Source organism: Cannabis sativa, chromosome 2 (assembly GCF_029168945.1).
Source record: "Cannabis sativa cultivar Pink pepper isolate KNU-18-1 chromosome 2, ASM2916894v1, whole genome shotgun sequence".
NCBI classification, from domain to species: Eukaryota; Viridiplantae; Streptophyta; class Magnoliopsida; order Rosales; family Cannabaceae; genus Cannabis; species Cannabis sativa.
In genome coordinates this window covers 2,024,571-2,037,441 of record NC_083602.1, presented here as the reverse complement: position 1 = coordinate 2,037,441, position 12,871 = coordinate 2,024,571, and the positions used below count along the sequence as shown (strand labels likewise).

Sequence of the window (12,871 nt, the reverse complement as noted above, 5' to 3'; positions counted from 1 at the left end):
TAGAGAATCTTGATTGTTATTTCCACTATAGAAGTCAGATTCATTTATTGTTTTGAGGATACATCTCGTATGATGTATTATAGAGTTTCATAGTAGGCCTAGAGTTCAGAATTACAGTTTCATTAGGCCATTAAGAAAATTTTGCGATAAATTCAGCTACAATATTTATGGCTAATAACTCTAAGAGTACTGGTCGAAGCTAGCATATCGACATTAAGTATTTAGCCATAAAAAAGGCGTGATAAGTGGTCATTAATCACGCAAACTGAATTGGGTGATCGCATAGATCCTTGACTAAAGGCATGCCGCAACACAAATTCAAGGATCATAAAGTAAATATGGGATTCAGTTAACCCATATGCAGTTTTTTTTTTTATTTGTACAACCAAAAATTATTTTATGAAACTCTAATTTCGATATTTTCTCATATTTATGTGCACCTTAATTTCATCTGAGAAAATTATCGTAAGAGGACCTGAATAAACATAAGGGTTAGGGTTTATTCACTTAAGTACATTGCCACATAAAGTACATTGTTATATAATAAATATATCGTAATACATGGAAGATAATACTCGACTTATAATGAGGACATGTCGCTATGATTCGTATGTTTATTATATAATGAGGAACATTTGGGTTTGAATGTTTTAGTTTAAATGCTGACCAAGTGGGAGAATATTAGAATATTTCTAATTAAGGAAATAAAATAATATTATTGATTCTGATAAATGAATATTTTATATTCATTGAATCTGGACAGAATCAATTACGTAATATTCTATATATGGTCAGATTTCTATATTCATTACCTGATTTGATTTCCTGAATTAATTGTCAAAATATTCTGACAATTAATGTGGCACGATGCGATGGAGTATCTCACCTATAAATATAGGGTCTCGGTCCCCGAGCTCCTCACTCATTCTGTTCATAACAGCAAATTCCATCTAAAGAGAGTTGAGAGAGCGAGGAAGCCCGATTACCCATGGTAGTCAATTTTCTTTGCAGATCAAAGCTTATGTGGGTTTGAAGCTCAAGATTCAATGGCTGGAGGTATTTCGATCCTTATTCATAGTGTATATATGTTTGATTAATTCCGCACTTAATACTTAAACATATACATTTTAGTTTATATATATAAATGTCTAACAAATTGACCTCTCCAACCTACATATTCTCGTACATATTAGATATGGAGAATAATTTATTTTAATCCCAATAAAATTGCACATGTATACCATCAACAATTCATCTGTGAATAAAACTTCCACTAATATACAAAAAATAAGTAGCAATTTTCAACGGTGTAAAGATTTGGTACATATATCTAATTATTTATATTAATATTGAGAACTCGTTGCTACATAAAAAAATATGAGCAATTTGCGGCCAAACCCCCTTATGTTTTGATTTTTATACACTTAACCCCTTTATCTTTATTTTTGGTGGCAAAACCTCCTTATGTTTTAATTTTTATACACTTAACCCCCTTATCTTTTTTTTTGGTGGCAAAACCCCCTTATGTTTTAATTTTTTACACTTAACCCCTCTATCTTTTGTTTTGGTGGCAAAACCCTTCAGTTTACTTTTCTTTGCAAATTTAAAGTTTTAGTTAAATATTACCGTTAAATACTAACTGGATTACTACTGTATCGACTTCGAGGTTTTACCGTTACATATACAAAGGTGTATACAGTGGTCATCCAGTTGATATTTAACGGTAATATTTAACTGGCGTGTCAAATTTGCAAAAAAATAAACATAAGGGGGTTTTGCCACAAAAAAAAAAATAAAGGGGTTAAGTGTATCAAAATTAAAACATAAGGGGGTTTTGCCACCAAAAAAAAAGATAAGGGGGTTAAGTGTATAAAAATTAAAACATAAGGGGGTTTTGCCACCAAAAATAAAGATAAGGGGGTTAAGTGTATAAAAATCAAAACATAAGGGGGTTTCGCCGCAAATTGCTCAAAAAATATATATAAGATGAAATAACATAACATAAAGATAATGTAAAAGAATAAAAGGAAGTGATATTAAAAGGAATGCCAAACCAACTCTTTTCTTTTGTTGGTCATTCTATCTCTGAGTAGATGTATGTGTATTCTTGGTAGATTTGCAATTGCATTATATACAATTGCTAACCACAATCTCAAAAGATGAAAAATAAAGAAATTAAGATTGATAAAAATATAATTTTAAGTTATATATAATTATGTTTAGCCTATTTTGTTTTTAATATATATATGTCTAGCAAAAATTTATAAATTAAAAAATGGTTATATATACACGTTCATGCCAAATATCTTAGTTATATATATTTTTTAATATTAATTAATTTTTTAATTAATAAAATATTAAAAAAAAATAAAAATAGAGTCAAAAAGCTAAGAAGGTGTGATAATATTTTTATAAAACTATTAAAAAATTAAAAAATAAGATAATTAAGGAGAGAACAAATAAGATTGAATAGAAAGATTTTAGAATGCCACATCACCGCCTCATATCTCTCTTTTATATGGATATATAGATATAGATATAGATATAGATATATAGATAGATCTCAAAAATTATTTTATTTTTAATAATAAATCATTTTATTTTTAATATAAATAAAAAGTCACCCATGAATTTCTCATAAACCAAGAATTCGGTTATATAGACACACTTTATATAGAATAGATATATATATATTCTTCAATTGGTTGCTAGACTTTAAATAAACTCAGACCAAAAGAATCATTTAAAATGCTAAACTTTTTCATCAGTCATAACACCTTAATGTGGTGATTATAACCTGCATTTACTTATTACATAATATGCAGATTTTGGCAATTTGACAAACACTGTAATTTTTGTATTGACTCTTTTTTCAGTTTAAAGTTCAACTTTCATGTACCTAATCATTTTTGTAGTATACTTTTAATTGTAAATTACAATCCCACAACTCTTTTGTTGATCAGCTAATTGTGGTTATAGTCATGTTTGTTTTAATAAATGATAACACCACATTGAGGTGTTATGACTAATGAAAAAGTTAACATTTTAAATGATTTTTTTGATCTGAATTTGTTGTAAGTCTAACAACGAATGGAATAAGTAAAAGTTATATAGTACGGAATATATTCACATCTTAAAAACAAAAAATTCAGGTTCTGTGAAAAGAATAACTTCTATTGATATTTTGAAATCCAAAAAGAGATGGTCCGATTATGGTCAGCCCAGTGAACCATGATGGGCCCAGGTAGCACCGGCCCGTTATCCTTCCACTGCCGAGAGCGGGAGGTGTTCGCTGCTCTGTGAAGCCAGCCTCACGCATTACCCTCCACTCTAGGAGCCCAGTGGGCCAGACTTTCGTCCAAACCACAGAGCCCAACTCCCAGCTTGGAACGGGCAGGCCAGTAAGTAGCTAACACTGGATCCGGCCCAATGGGCTAACCAAATGTCCCATCTCCCACATGCCCTCACTTGAGTTACAGGCTCACGTTACTAAGCCCGGCGAGCTATTCTCTTTTCTAAGCTACAATATACCACTTAAATGTTGTTTATATTTCCCATGTGGGACTTTTAGCATCTATTTTATTAAAATGAAATTGTGCTTATTTTGTTTGTTCTTCGAGCTTCTTCCAATGGAGAGAGACTGATATAATTTCATAAAAGACACTATACTAATACCATCTTAAAAGTGATCAAACTGTACAAGACTTGATTTTACAGATATTTTATATGGCGGGGTTGCTGCTTGTTGTTTGGCGTTGGAAAAGGCAGTGGAAAACGGGTGCAATTTTGTTATTGTAGAAAGTGATTCGCAAGTGATGATGAAGTTTCTTAATGGAGTGAAGTCCAGATGAGAAATTGAAAACTATTCTGATCACTGTTTAAGCACTTCTTCTTTATTTGTGAGTTGTGTCTTTTCTAATGTAGTTCAATCTTGTCATTTTTTGGTTTATAATATAAACCAGTAAACTTTTACCCACAATTAATATGATTAGTTAGATGTCAAAACCATACCTTTAGACTTTTTTTGTAATGACCGAAGTCTAACTTTTTTTAATATTAACGCCTTTTCTTAAAAAAAACAATCTTCTCAATTCATTGAAATATGTCAAGGCTCCATATATATACTTTGGTAAAACAAATGAGAGCTAAATGGTATAGAAAGAAGCACTAACTACTAATTTAGAAGAACTAATATGAAGTTAATAACACTATGAAGATGTGTTTGTTTTTGGTATTTCCTCCTCTAATGGCATACTAATCTCTTCTTTTGAAACTCCCAACAGAAATCTGACACATCAAAACAATTTAATTATCATTACTTAAAACAAAAATTACATGAATAAAAAAGTTGATAATGTTACCCATTACCTTAATAGGTGTAGCAGCAACTAATTGTTCTGCAATTCCACCAAAAGCTTTGCCTGTATCTAAATTGTTCAATAAAACTTTCAATGATGTTGACATACCATAATTCTCAGGACTATGATTTGAATCAAGTTCAACTGTCCAAGACACAGACATAATTCTAAAAACACCCTACAACAAATCAAAAATCAATTGTGATTAAAATCAACAAAATAAAAAATTGTGATTTTCTTTAATAAAGAAAGGAAATATTAATGTACCTCATATCTGTTGATTTGGTTATAGTCACCACAATTAATAATGTCTACTAAAGATGTTGAGCCATTAGCAGAAAAAACAGTCAATAATGAATTTGGTTCATAATTCATAGCAAAATCTTTCATTATGCTCACAACGTCCTAAAAATTACACAAAAAATTCAATAATTAAGTTATATTTTTTCAATTAGAACAAAAATTAATCATTATTATTATTATTATTAGGGTGAATACCATTTTGGATCTTGTGTTTTGCAAAAGTTACAGATTGGACCCTGTGTTTTATTAAATGACAAAATGGATCCTGTATTTTCTAAAATAGTAAAAATAGGACCCTGAGCTTAATTTTTGACAACTTTTTTTAATACAACCAACTTGAAGACAATGCTTAATACGAACAATTACAAAAAATGTAAACAGTTTTGTCATAGCACTTTTAGATCGGATTATAATTAAATTTTATTTTGACAAAAAATCAATTCAGTGTCCTATTTGTACTATTTTAGAAAATACAGGGTCCATTTTGTCATTTAATAAAATACAGGGTCTAATTGGTAATTTTTGCAAAACAGAGGATCCAAAATGATATTTACCCTTATTATTATTACCTGACCCTCAGTTACAGTTATTTTATGAGTGGTGAAATTATTTCCATATGAATTATTAGATGATGAAGTACCTATAAAAATAAAACAAGAAAATAATAATAATAATAAATTATATAATTACATGGTTAATTTGGTTTTGTTGGAAATTAAGATTGAGAAAGAAAATATACCATTGTTATTTGGAGGCGTGTCCATGGTTATTGCCAGTACTCAAATAAATTCGTACTCTAATGTACAGTATATATACATTTGTTTTTAAAATATAAAAAGATATTAAAATTAAGATTTTCAAAAAAAATATATATTTAAAAAGAATAAAATTAAATTAAATTTGAGTCAAGATATTTGTTTTAAATATATATGAACGATTTTTTTAAACTAAAAGAAAAAAAAAATTGAGTGTAGATTTTATGACTAGCTCGCTAATTATATTACTTATAATAATTATATAATTTGCGGTGCACACTTCTTAAAATAGTACACCAATACACCTATATCTATTTTGACATTCATAAAAACTTTTTACTCTAATTTTTGTAAAATTTTAAGAAATTCAAAATAATTTATAATATAGTTAGCAATAAATCACGCATGCATGCAACAAATAGTTTGAACCTTATTTTCAATGAATTAATTTTTTTATCTTAAATTATTATGATGTGCACTACCATAAAAAAGAAAATTAGAGTGAAAAATCTCTTGAATGCTAAAATAGATAAAGGTACATTGTAAAATTTTCCTATAATTTGTGAACAATTATAGGTATTCAAATTTTTTTTGACAAATTAAATTTTTATTATTTTCAAGATTAGTATGCTAATTACTAGATACTCTTTAGTCTTTTTTAATAAATATATACTTTTTAGTCTTTACTTCATTCTTGTTCAAGATGCTCTTATGTGTCAAATTATGTCTCGATCGTTTTTTTTTTCTTTTTTTCTTTTTTTTTGAATAAGAGTAAACTTTCATTAACCGGTACAATATTACGCAATTCAGGACTTAACTGATAATCCTGAAAAGTAAGACTTGGGGAAAAACAAGAGCTACGCACCAAACAATGGGCGGCTTTGTTCACAGATCATTCAACAAACTGAATAGCAACATGACTCAAAGAAGATAAAACAATTGTACAAGCATTAACCAGTAAACGAACTTAGATGGTATATGCAACTCACTATGGATAGCCTAAACACAGACAAGACTATCAGTTTCTAGCAAAACATTTTGCAAATTATGACGTTGGATCCAGTTTACGGCCTCTTTGATCCCGATGATTTCGGCAATCTCTGGCCCAACAATTCCCTCCCTGCTACTAGTGAAGGCCTCGAGAACTTGACCAACATGGTTACAGGCTAAGCAACCCATCCCAAAACGGCTAACATCATTAAATAGAGCACTATCAACATTGACCTTGATCTGATCAGAAATTGGTGTAATCCAATGCACACGTGAAGACAGTCCTATCGAACTGTTAGACAACGAACTCGTCGTCCGTGACTGTGCAAAACGAAATTGATCAAGGAATGATCTTGCCGACAAAACCACTGATGCAGCAGTAGGAGATTTTTGTTGCCAAACAACCTCATTACGGGCCTTCCAGATACTCCATGTAACCATTGCCGCTTCCTCCAATGCTTGAGAGCTGATCCTTGCCGAAAGAGCTTGAAACCAAGAGCCAAAACTATCCGCTGACCAACTACAAATACTAACCAAAGATCTATTCCAACAGGCTCGAGCAAAACAACAACCCACTAGAGCATGAAAAGTAGATTCCTCAGCCTCCTGACATATCGGACAAATGGGACTAATAACCACATGACGCTTGAGAAGTTGCAAACAGGTTGGGAGGGTACCCGAAACTGCTGGCCAAGCAAAATTACTAACCTTTGGGGAATCTTTAATGTCCACATTTTCCTCCAAAAATTAGTGTTGTATCACCCACCCAATCATACTTGAGATTTTCCAAGAACCGATACACACTTTTTACAGTAAATAGACCACTCTTCTCGAACCTCCAAGACTAGCAATCACTATGATTGTTTGAGCTCAACTGTATAGATGTAATAAGAGCCCTGTCTCGGGCAGAGAACAAGTCATTTATGATTTCCATGTCTCACTCCTTACCATCCAAACGAAAGAGACTGTGAACTGTTTTGTCTTGTAACTCAAGGTGACCCGAATGCATATACGGATCTACATATGCCCCGATCTTTTTAATTTCTTCTAAACTATTAAAATTATTAGATTCAAAAACTCTTATCTAATTCCATTAAATTTTACTAACATAACAATTGATCATGTACTAAATCATGCCCCAAATTTTGATACTACCCCATCGTGTCTCCCAAATTTTAACATATACCAAACTATAAACTTATGTTAATAAAATTAAACAAAAATCTTTAAATTTAACAATTTTACTACTTTGGATGAAACTTTTAACATAGCATGATTTAACACATGTTAAAATTTCAGAAACCAAAAATCCTAGTTAACCATTAATAAAGATGAAAAAGTAAATTACCAATTAATTCATTTTTTACTTTTTGATGAGTGATTAAGAAATTGTATTAAATTAACGCCTTGTTGTTGATGTTGATAGAAAAGTGATACTGATATAAAATTATAAATACCATCTTAAAAGTCAAATGTAAAATAGAGAAAAATAAAAAATAAAAGAATACTATTTCATTGGTAGAAAATATTTCTTAGTGTATATTATATGTAAGAAAAACCAGCAACAAATTACTCAATTAAACTAACCATAACATAAAAGAATAGGATTAAGTAATAATCTAAATTCACTAATACCATCAAAATTATTAAACTCTTCCTTTAGAATCTAATCATCTTCTGCAAATATATTTTGAAAGAGGGTTTCAACTGCAAAAGAGTTAAAAGACAAAGCAAAAATCAGATAAACAAGAGCAAATAATCAAAATTGTAACTTGTTAAGTTTGAGAGTGCTCCATAGTCCATAATAATACCTTCCTCTTTCGGTATGTTCGGTTGATCGATCAAGAGTTGCTGCAGTGTACTTAGATCGTTTGGACTGCAATTTATGAACAAAACCATAGTTAGTAAAAGGGCATTTAACACTAACACACAACTGTTTAGGCTAACATACCGAAAACCGGGGTGTACATCGATCGGTTTTGTCGGGTTATAGTATATTTTTACCAACCCAATATAAATGTTGGGTTGCAAATATCTAATTTTATAGAGTAAACTCGGCACGGCCTGCAAGTTTAGTAATTTCGTGCCGTGTTTTATTCCTACCAACCTATTTTTCTTAAATAAGCCAACCTGTGTTCTTATACGGGTTTAAATTCATGCTCTATATTTTTGCATTTTTATTAAAATTGATGAGTGAAATACTAAAATATGTGTATTTTATAGTTTTAATTATTATTCTATATTTTTTCAAAAGTAGTTACACACAATCATAAAAAAAATGTATAATTATTATAATTTGAACACCACTATCATTTTAATTGATAAATAAATATTTATTATTGTTATTACTATCAAATTATGTGTTATGCTTTCGAGCTAACCTATTCGTGCTTACGTGATTTCAGGTTTGTCATGTCAAACCGTGTTTAAGCCCATATTTTTTCGTTTTGGGTTGTGCTCGTGCTGGTTTTATACCGTGTCAAAAAGTCCGGCTCATATTTACTACCGAAAACTACCTAACACTGCATATTTCAGAAGCTTATGAGATGTACATAATACATATTCTTCACCCACTTATTATGTTATTGAGTTCAATGAGGTAAGATAGGAATTCAAGCTCAAATCAAAAGCACACTACTTTTTAAATTAGTTTCAGAGAGCTGAGATAAGAAGCAAGTGAAAAGAACCAGGGAGTTTACTTACTTGGGTTTCAAGGTAAGTACTGAAAGTCCTGAGAACAAGGATGTTTTAAGATTGTACCTGAAATATGAGAAAACAAGGTGGGTTTAATGTGAAGTGGTTCAACTCAAACAGATACAAATGTTGATTTTTAATACAAAAATGGTAGTAGTTCTATACTCGGATTGATGCATTTCGTGAAGTTGTTTAAGCCCGTCTAAGCAATAAGCAAGAGTAGGTTTTACACCAATCTGTAGATGCAACTGTTTCGAACCAAGCTGATTAGACCCTCCTTCAATCAATTGCCTAGCATCGCGATGAATTTTCCCGAGAGACAAAGTAATGCCATGAAGCTCTTCCCTGAAATTGGAATTGGCATTCGAATGTTCACTTTCAATAACTCTTCACTAAACAATGGAGAACAAAATTTATTTAAAAAGAAAAATGTTCTTACAGTGTGTCTTTCATCAAAAGAAAAAGATTCTGTAATGAATCCATTTGCTTATTCAACACAGCTTCTTGAATGCCATCGATACAACTCAAATTACCATAATTCTTGATATCCTTGAGCACCTTTATTTATTCAGCAATAATAATTTTAAAAAATTAAGTAAAAAGTGATTAAATTTGAAGAGTAAAAAAATTCGGTAAACTTACTTCCAATCGGCCGATGATGGAGGCTGCATTGCTGAATTGAGAAACTAAACGAGATTGAAGTTCTTCCCACCGTTCCATTTCATCCCGAACTTTCTTGAATCGTTTCTGTAATGTCTTTATCATCATGTCCATATTCATTTTGTAACCTTGATAATAAGACCTAAAACCCGAAAATAAATTTGCATAGTTATAGAAGGAAAACTGAAAAGAGATTAAGACCATAGAAATCAGATACTTGCAACTGAAATGGTGTAGAGAACCACATAGTTTTTAAAATGAGTACAATTTAAATCACTGTTATATCCCTACTTCTCATTGTCTGCAATCAAAACATCTTCAATACAAAATTTACAGAAGATATCTCTTGATTCCCTCAGACTCATAAAAGCTATTGCAAGTTGAAGAATGCTTGGTATACTTGTTTACGAACCCGACTGCTTGAACATGGAAGGGAAGCTGGAAAACTGGCCATGTTAGTACCAGATGGAAGATTTTTATCTTGCTGCTGCAGCTGGCATATCGATTTCTCTGATCACAGCTGATGCTATAGTTTTCTTAGACATTGAAGGCGTTCGATGTTATCAGCTAATAATCATAGTTCTGGTCACTTTGTTCCAATAAATAAGAAAAGGAAGAATAGGGTGGCTCATGTAATTCTTATTCACATTGATTTCTATTTATTATCCCATCTATGCGCTCTAAAAATAAATGACAAAAGAAAGAAAATAACTAGTATATTTGTCTCAAGACTAAAAGCAAAAATCTTCCACTGGTAAGATGAAGTCTTGATTTTCAAAGATAACATCACATTTGATTTGATTTGTCATAAAATTCAGGAATGAATAAATTTGCTTAGACTCGGGATGAACATTATCATGGGCAATGAATCTATGAAGCAGTCCAGAAACCTCCACAAAGCTAAAACCAGGGGATTTCTTAACTCCTCTCTTCTCCATGGTTTTCCTCAAACTTTTTGCATCATCCCAACGCTTGGAGACAGCGTAAATATTTGACAATCCTACATATCTACCATCATGATCTGGCTCAATCTCTATTAGCTTCCTTCCGATTATTTCTGCCAGATCAAATTTTCCATGGTTCATACAACCATTTAGCAAAGCACCTAACATTGAGGCTGTTGGCTTTATTGGCATTCGGTTGATAAATCGAAATGCCTTATCAACTTCTCCCGCTCGTGCCAAAACATCCACCATACAAGCATAGTGTTCGCTCTTCGGTGTCATAGCGTGTTTATCAAGACACTCAAAGAAGTACCAAGCTTCTTTCACTAATCCACCATGAGCACAAGCACTTAGCAAGCACAGATAAGTAATCTCATCCGGGACAATTCTAATCGTTCGCATTTCATCAAACAAGTCAAGAGACTCTTTAACAAATCCATGAGTTGCAAGTCCTCCAATCATCGCATTCCAAATCAACACATCTGTTCTTCGTGTCCAAACCCCACGAAACACACTCAAAGCCTCATCTATCGCACCACATTTCGCATACATGTCCACAAGCGACGTTTGCAGCACCAAGGTTAACAACAACTTGTTCTCAACAATGTAACGATGCATTGCCCTTCCTTGCTCAAGGGCACCTAAGTGAGCACAAGCACACAAAGTACTCACCATAGTAACCTCATTCGCTTCGGGCCCTTCACATTGCATTAGCTCAAACAGCTTCAAAGCCTCAACATATTCCCCAGCCTTAACATACCCATCAATCAAAGAACTCCAAGACACAACATCCCTCTCCTCCATCAATTCAAACACTCCCCGCGCCGAGTTCACATCGCCACATTTCGCGTACCCATCAACCATAGAATTCCACGAAACTAAATTTTTCTTAAACATATTATCAAACACCTTACGTGCATAAGTAATATCCCTACAAGAAGCATACATATGAATCATTGAATTCCCAATAAACCTATCTGATTCAAACCCATGTTTGGATATGTGACCATGAACAGCCACACCAAGTTCTAGCTTCATCAATGAAGCCGCAGCCTTAGCAAGAAAAGGGTATGTTAAATGATCAGGCGAGAACCCACCTCTCAACATTTGGATGAAAACCGATATAGACCGGTTTGGATTACGGCTCTTGGAGTAACCTCTTATAACGGTATTCCAATCAAACGTTGAGGGATTAGAGAGTTGCAATGATAAGAAACGATAGGAGTAATCAGCATTAGGGGAATCAAAAATAGCAGAAAAAGATAAGATTTTTGAGGAATATTGGTCTTGTTGGTAGAGGCCAAAAGTGAGTAACAGAGCATGAATTTGCTTAAGTTCAGACATGGATTGACATCTGTCTAAAAGGGGTATGAGGATTTTCGCCATTTTTGGTCAGTTTCAACATTAAAGGAAGGATTTTTATTGTTAGTGATATGATATTGATTTGAGGTAAACAAAATTAAGGAATTTGAGAAAGAGAAGAGAGAATAATGAAACAGAAAAAGAGAAGATGGAGAAGTGATGATACTGACCTATATGAGTGTTGAGTCACTGCGTGAGAAGCCGGAGAGTAGAGATGGTGAACGGAGTAGCCGTCGTTGAGGGTTGATATACTTTCTTCACAATTGAATATAGCTTCTCACAAATTTTGATTGATTTAATTAAGAGTTTTTACACTAGTGAAAATTTCAATTTTTTTTTTTATTTAAGAGTGAATTTTTTTTCAAAAATATTTGTTTTTTCTTCAAAAATAAATTATGTGGCATTAAAATTTTAACCTAAAATTTTGCTAATCATTCCAACTTGCTATATTGATAGAGTATTAATAGTCCTGTATATCGTATTAGATCGACTCATATTATATTGTGTTTTTCAAAATATAAATCATGTTAGTATTGTGCCATAAAAAATATGAATCATATCGTATCGTGCTAATATTTTAAAGTTATACCCAACACAATTGTAGGTCTAATATTTTTATGTTGTACTTAAATTCGTAAATTTATTTTATATTACGTAAGTCCCCAAACTTAAATAGAATGTGTCTCACATCCATAAGTCTATTTAATTTGTTGTATAAGAATTTTAGAATGCATGAGTTTTTTTTTAATAGAAGAAATATTCATTAGGCCATTGCTAAAAATAGTCAAAAAGACTTGTATAATTA

General features: G+C 31.8%; 4 protein-coding genes across 5 annotated transcripts; all 4 read right to left on the bottom strand.

The window, feature by feature from the left end:
• Positions 1–4,254: 4,254 nt before the first annotated feature.
• Positions 4,255–5,425, bottom strand: LOC133034006 (AT-hook motif nuclear-localized protein 7-like). Its single transcript, XM_061109038.1, has 5 exons — positions 5,401–5,425; positions 5,231–5,301; positions 4,626–4,763; positions 4,369–4,536; positions 4,255–4,287 (listed from the first exon to the last, which is right to left on the bottom strand). The coding sequence occupies exons 1-5, from the start codon at positions 5,423–5,425 to the stop codon at positions 4,255–4,257; spliced, it is 435 nt and encodes a 144-aa protein (XP_060965021.1).
• Positions 5,426–6,415: 990 nt separating this feature from the next.
• LOC133034003 (uncharacterized) lies at positions 6,416–7,415 on the bottom strand. The gene is made up of 2 exons (XM_061109037.1): positions 7,355–7,415; positions 6,416–7,125 (listed from the first exon to the last, which is right to left on the bottom strand). Exons 1-2 carry the CDS (start codon positions 7,413–7,415, stop codon positions 6,416–6,418), a joined length of 771 nt encoding a protein of 256 aa, XP_060965020.1.
• Positions 7,416–7,825: 410 nt separating this feature from the next.
• LOC115721240 (uncharacterized protein At5g43822) lies at positions 7,826–12,493 on the bottom strand. Of its 2 annotated transcripts, XM_030650498.2 has the most exons (7): positions 12,237–12,493; positions 9,743–9,902; positions 9,540–9,658; positions 9,266–9,445; positions 9,110–9,166; positions 8,218–8,282; positions 7,826–8,113 (listed from the first exon to the last, which is right to left on the bottom strand). In XM_030650498.2, the coding sequence occupies exons 2-7, from the start codon at positions 9,878–9,880 to the stop codon at positions 8,073–8,075; spliced, it is 600 nt and encodes a 199-aa protein (XP_030506358.1). In that variant the 5' UTR covers positions 9,881–9,902; positions 12,237–12,493; the 3' UTR covers positions 7,826–8,072. The 2 variants fall into 2 exon arrangements, with proteins under 2 accessions (XP_030506358.1, XP_060965808.1); XM_061109825.1 differs by lacking the exon at positions 12,237–12,493 and having other exon boundaries at positions 9,743–10,413.
• Positions 10,460–12,230, bottom strand: LOC115721239 (pentatricopeptide repeat-containing protein At5g08305). Its single transcript, XM_030650495.2, has one exon. The coding sequence runs from the start codon at positions 12,088–12,090 to the stop codon at positions 10,492–10,494; it is 1,599 nt and encodes a 532-aa protein (XP_030506355.2). The 5' UTR covers positions 12,091–12,230; the 3' UTR covers positions 10,460–10,491.
• Positions 12,494–12,871: the final 378 nt, after the last annotated feature.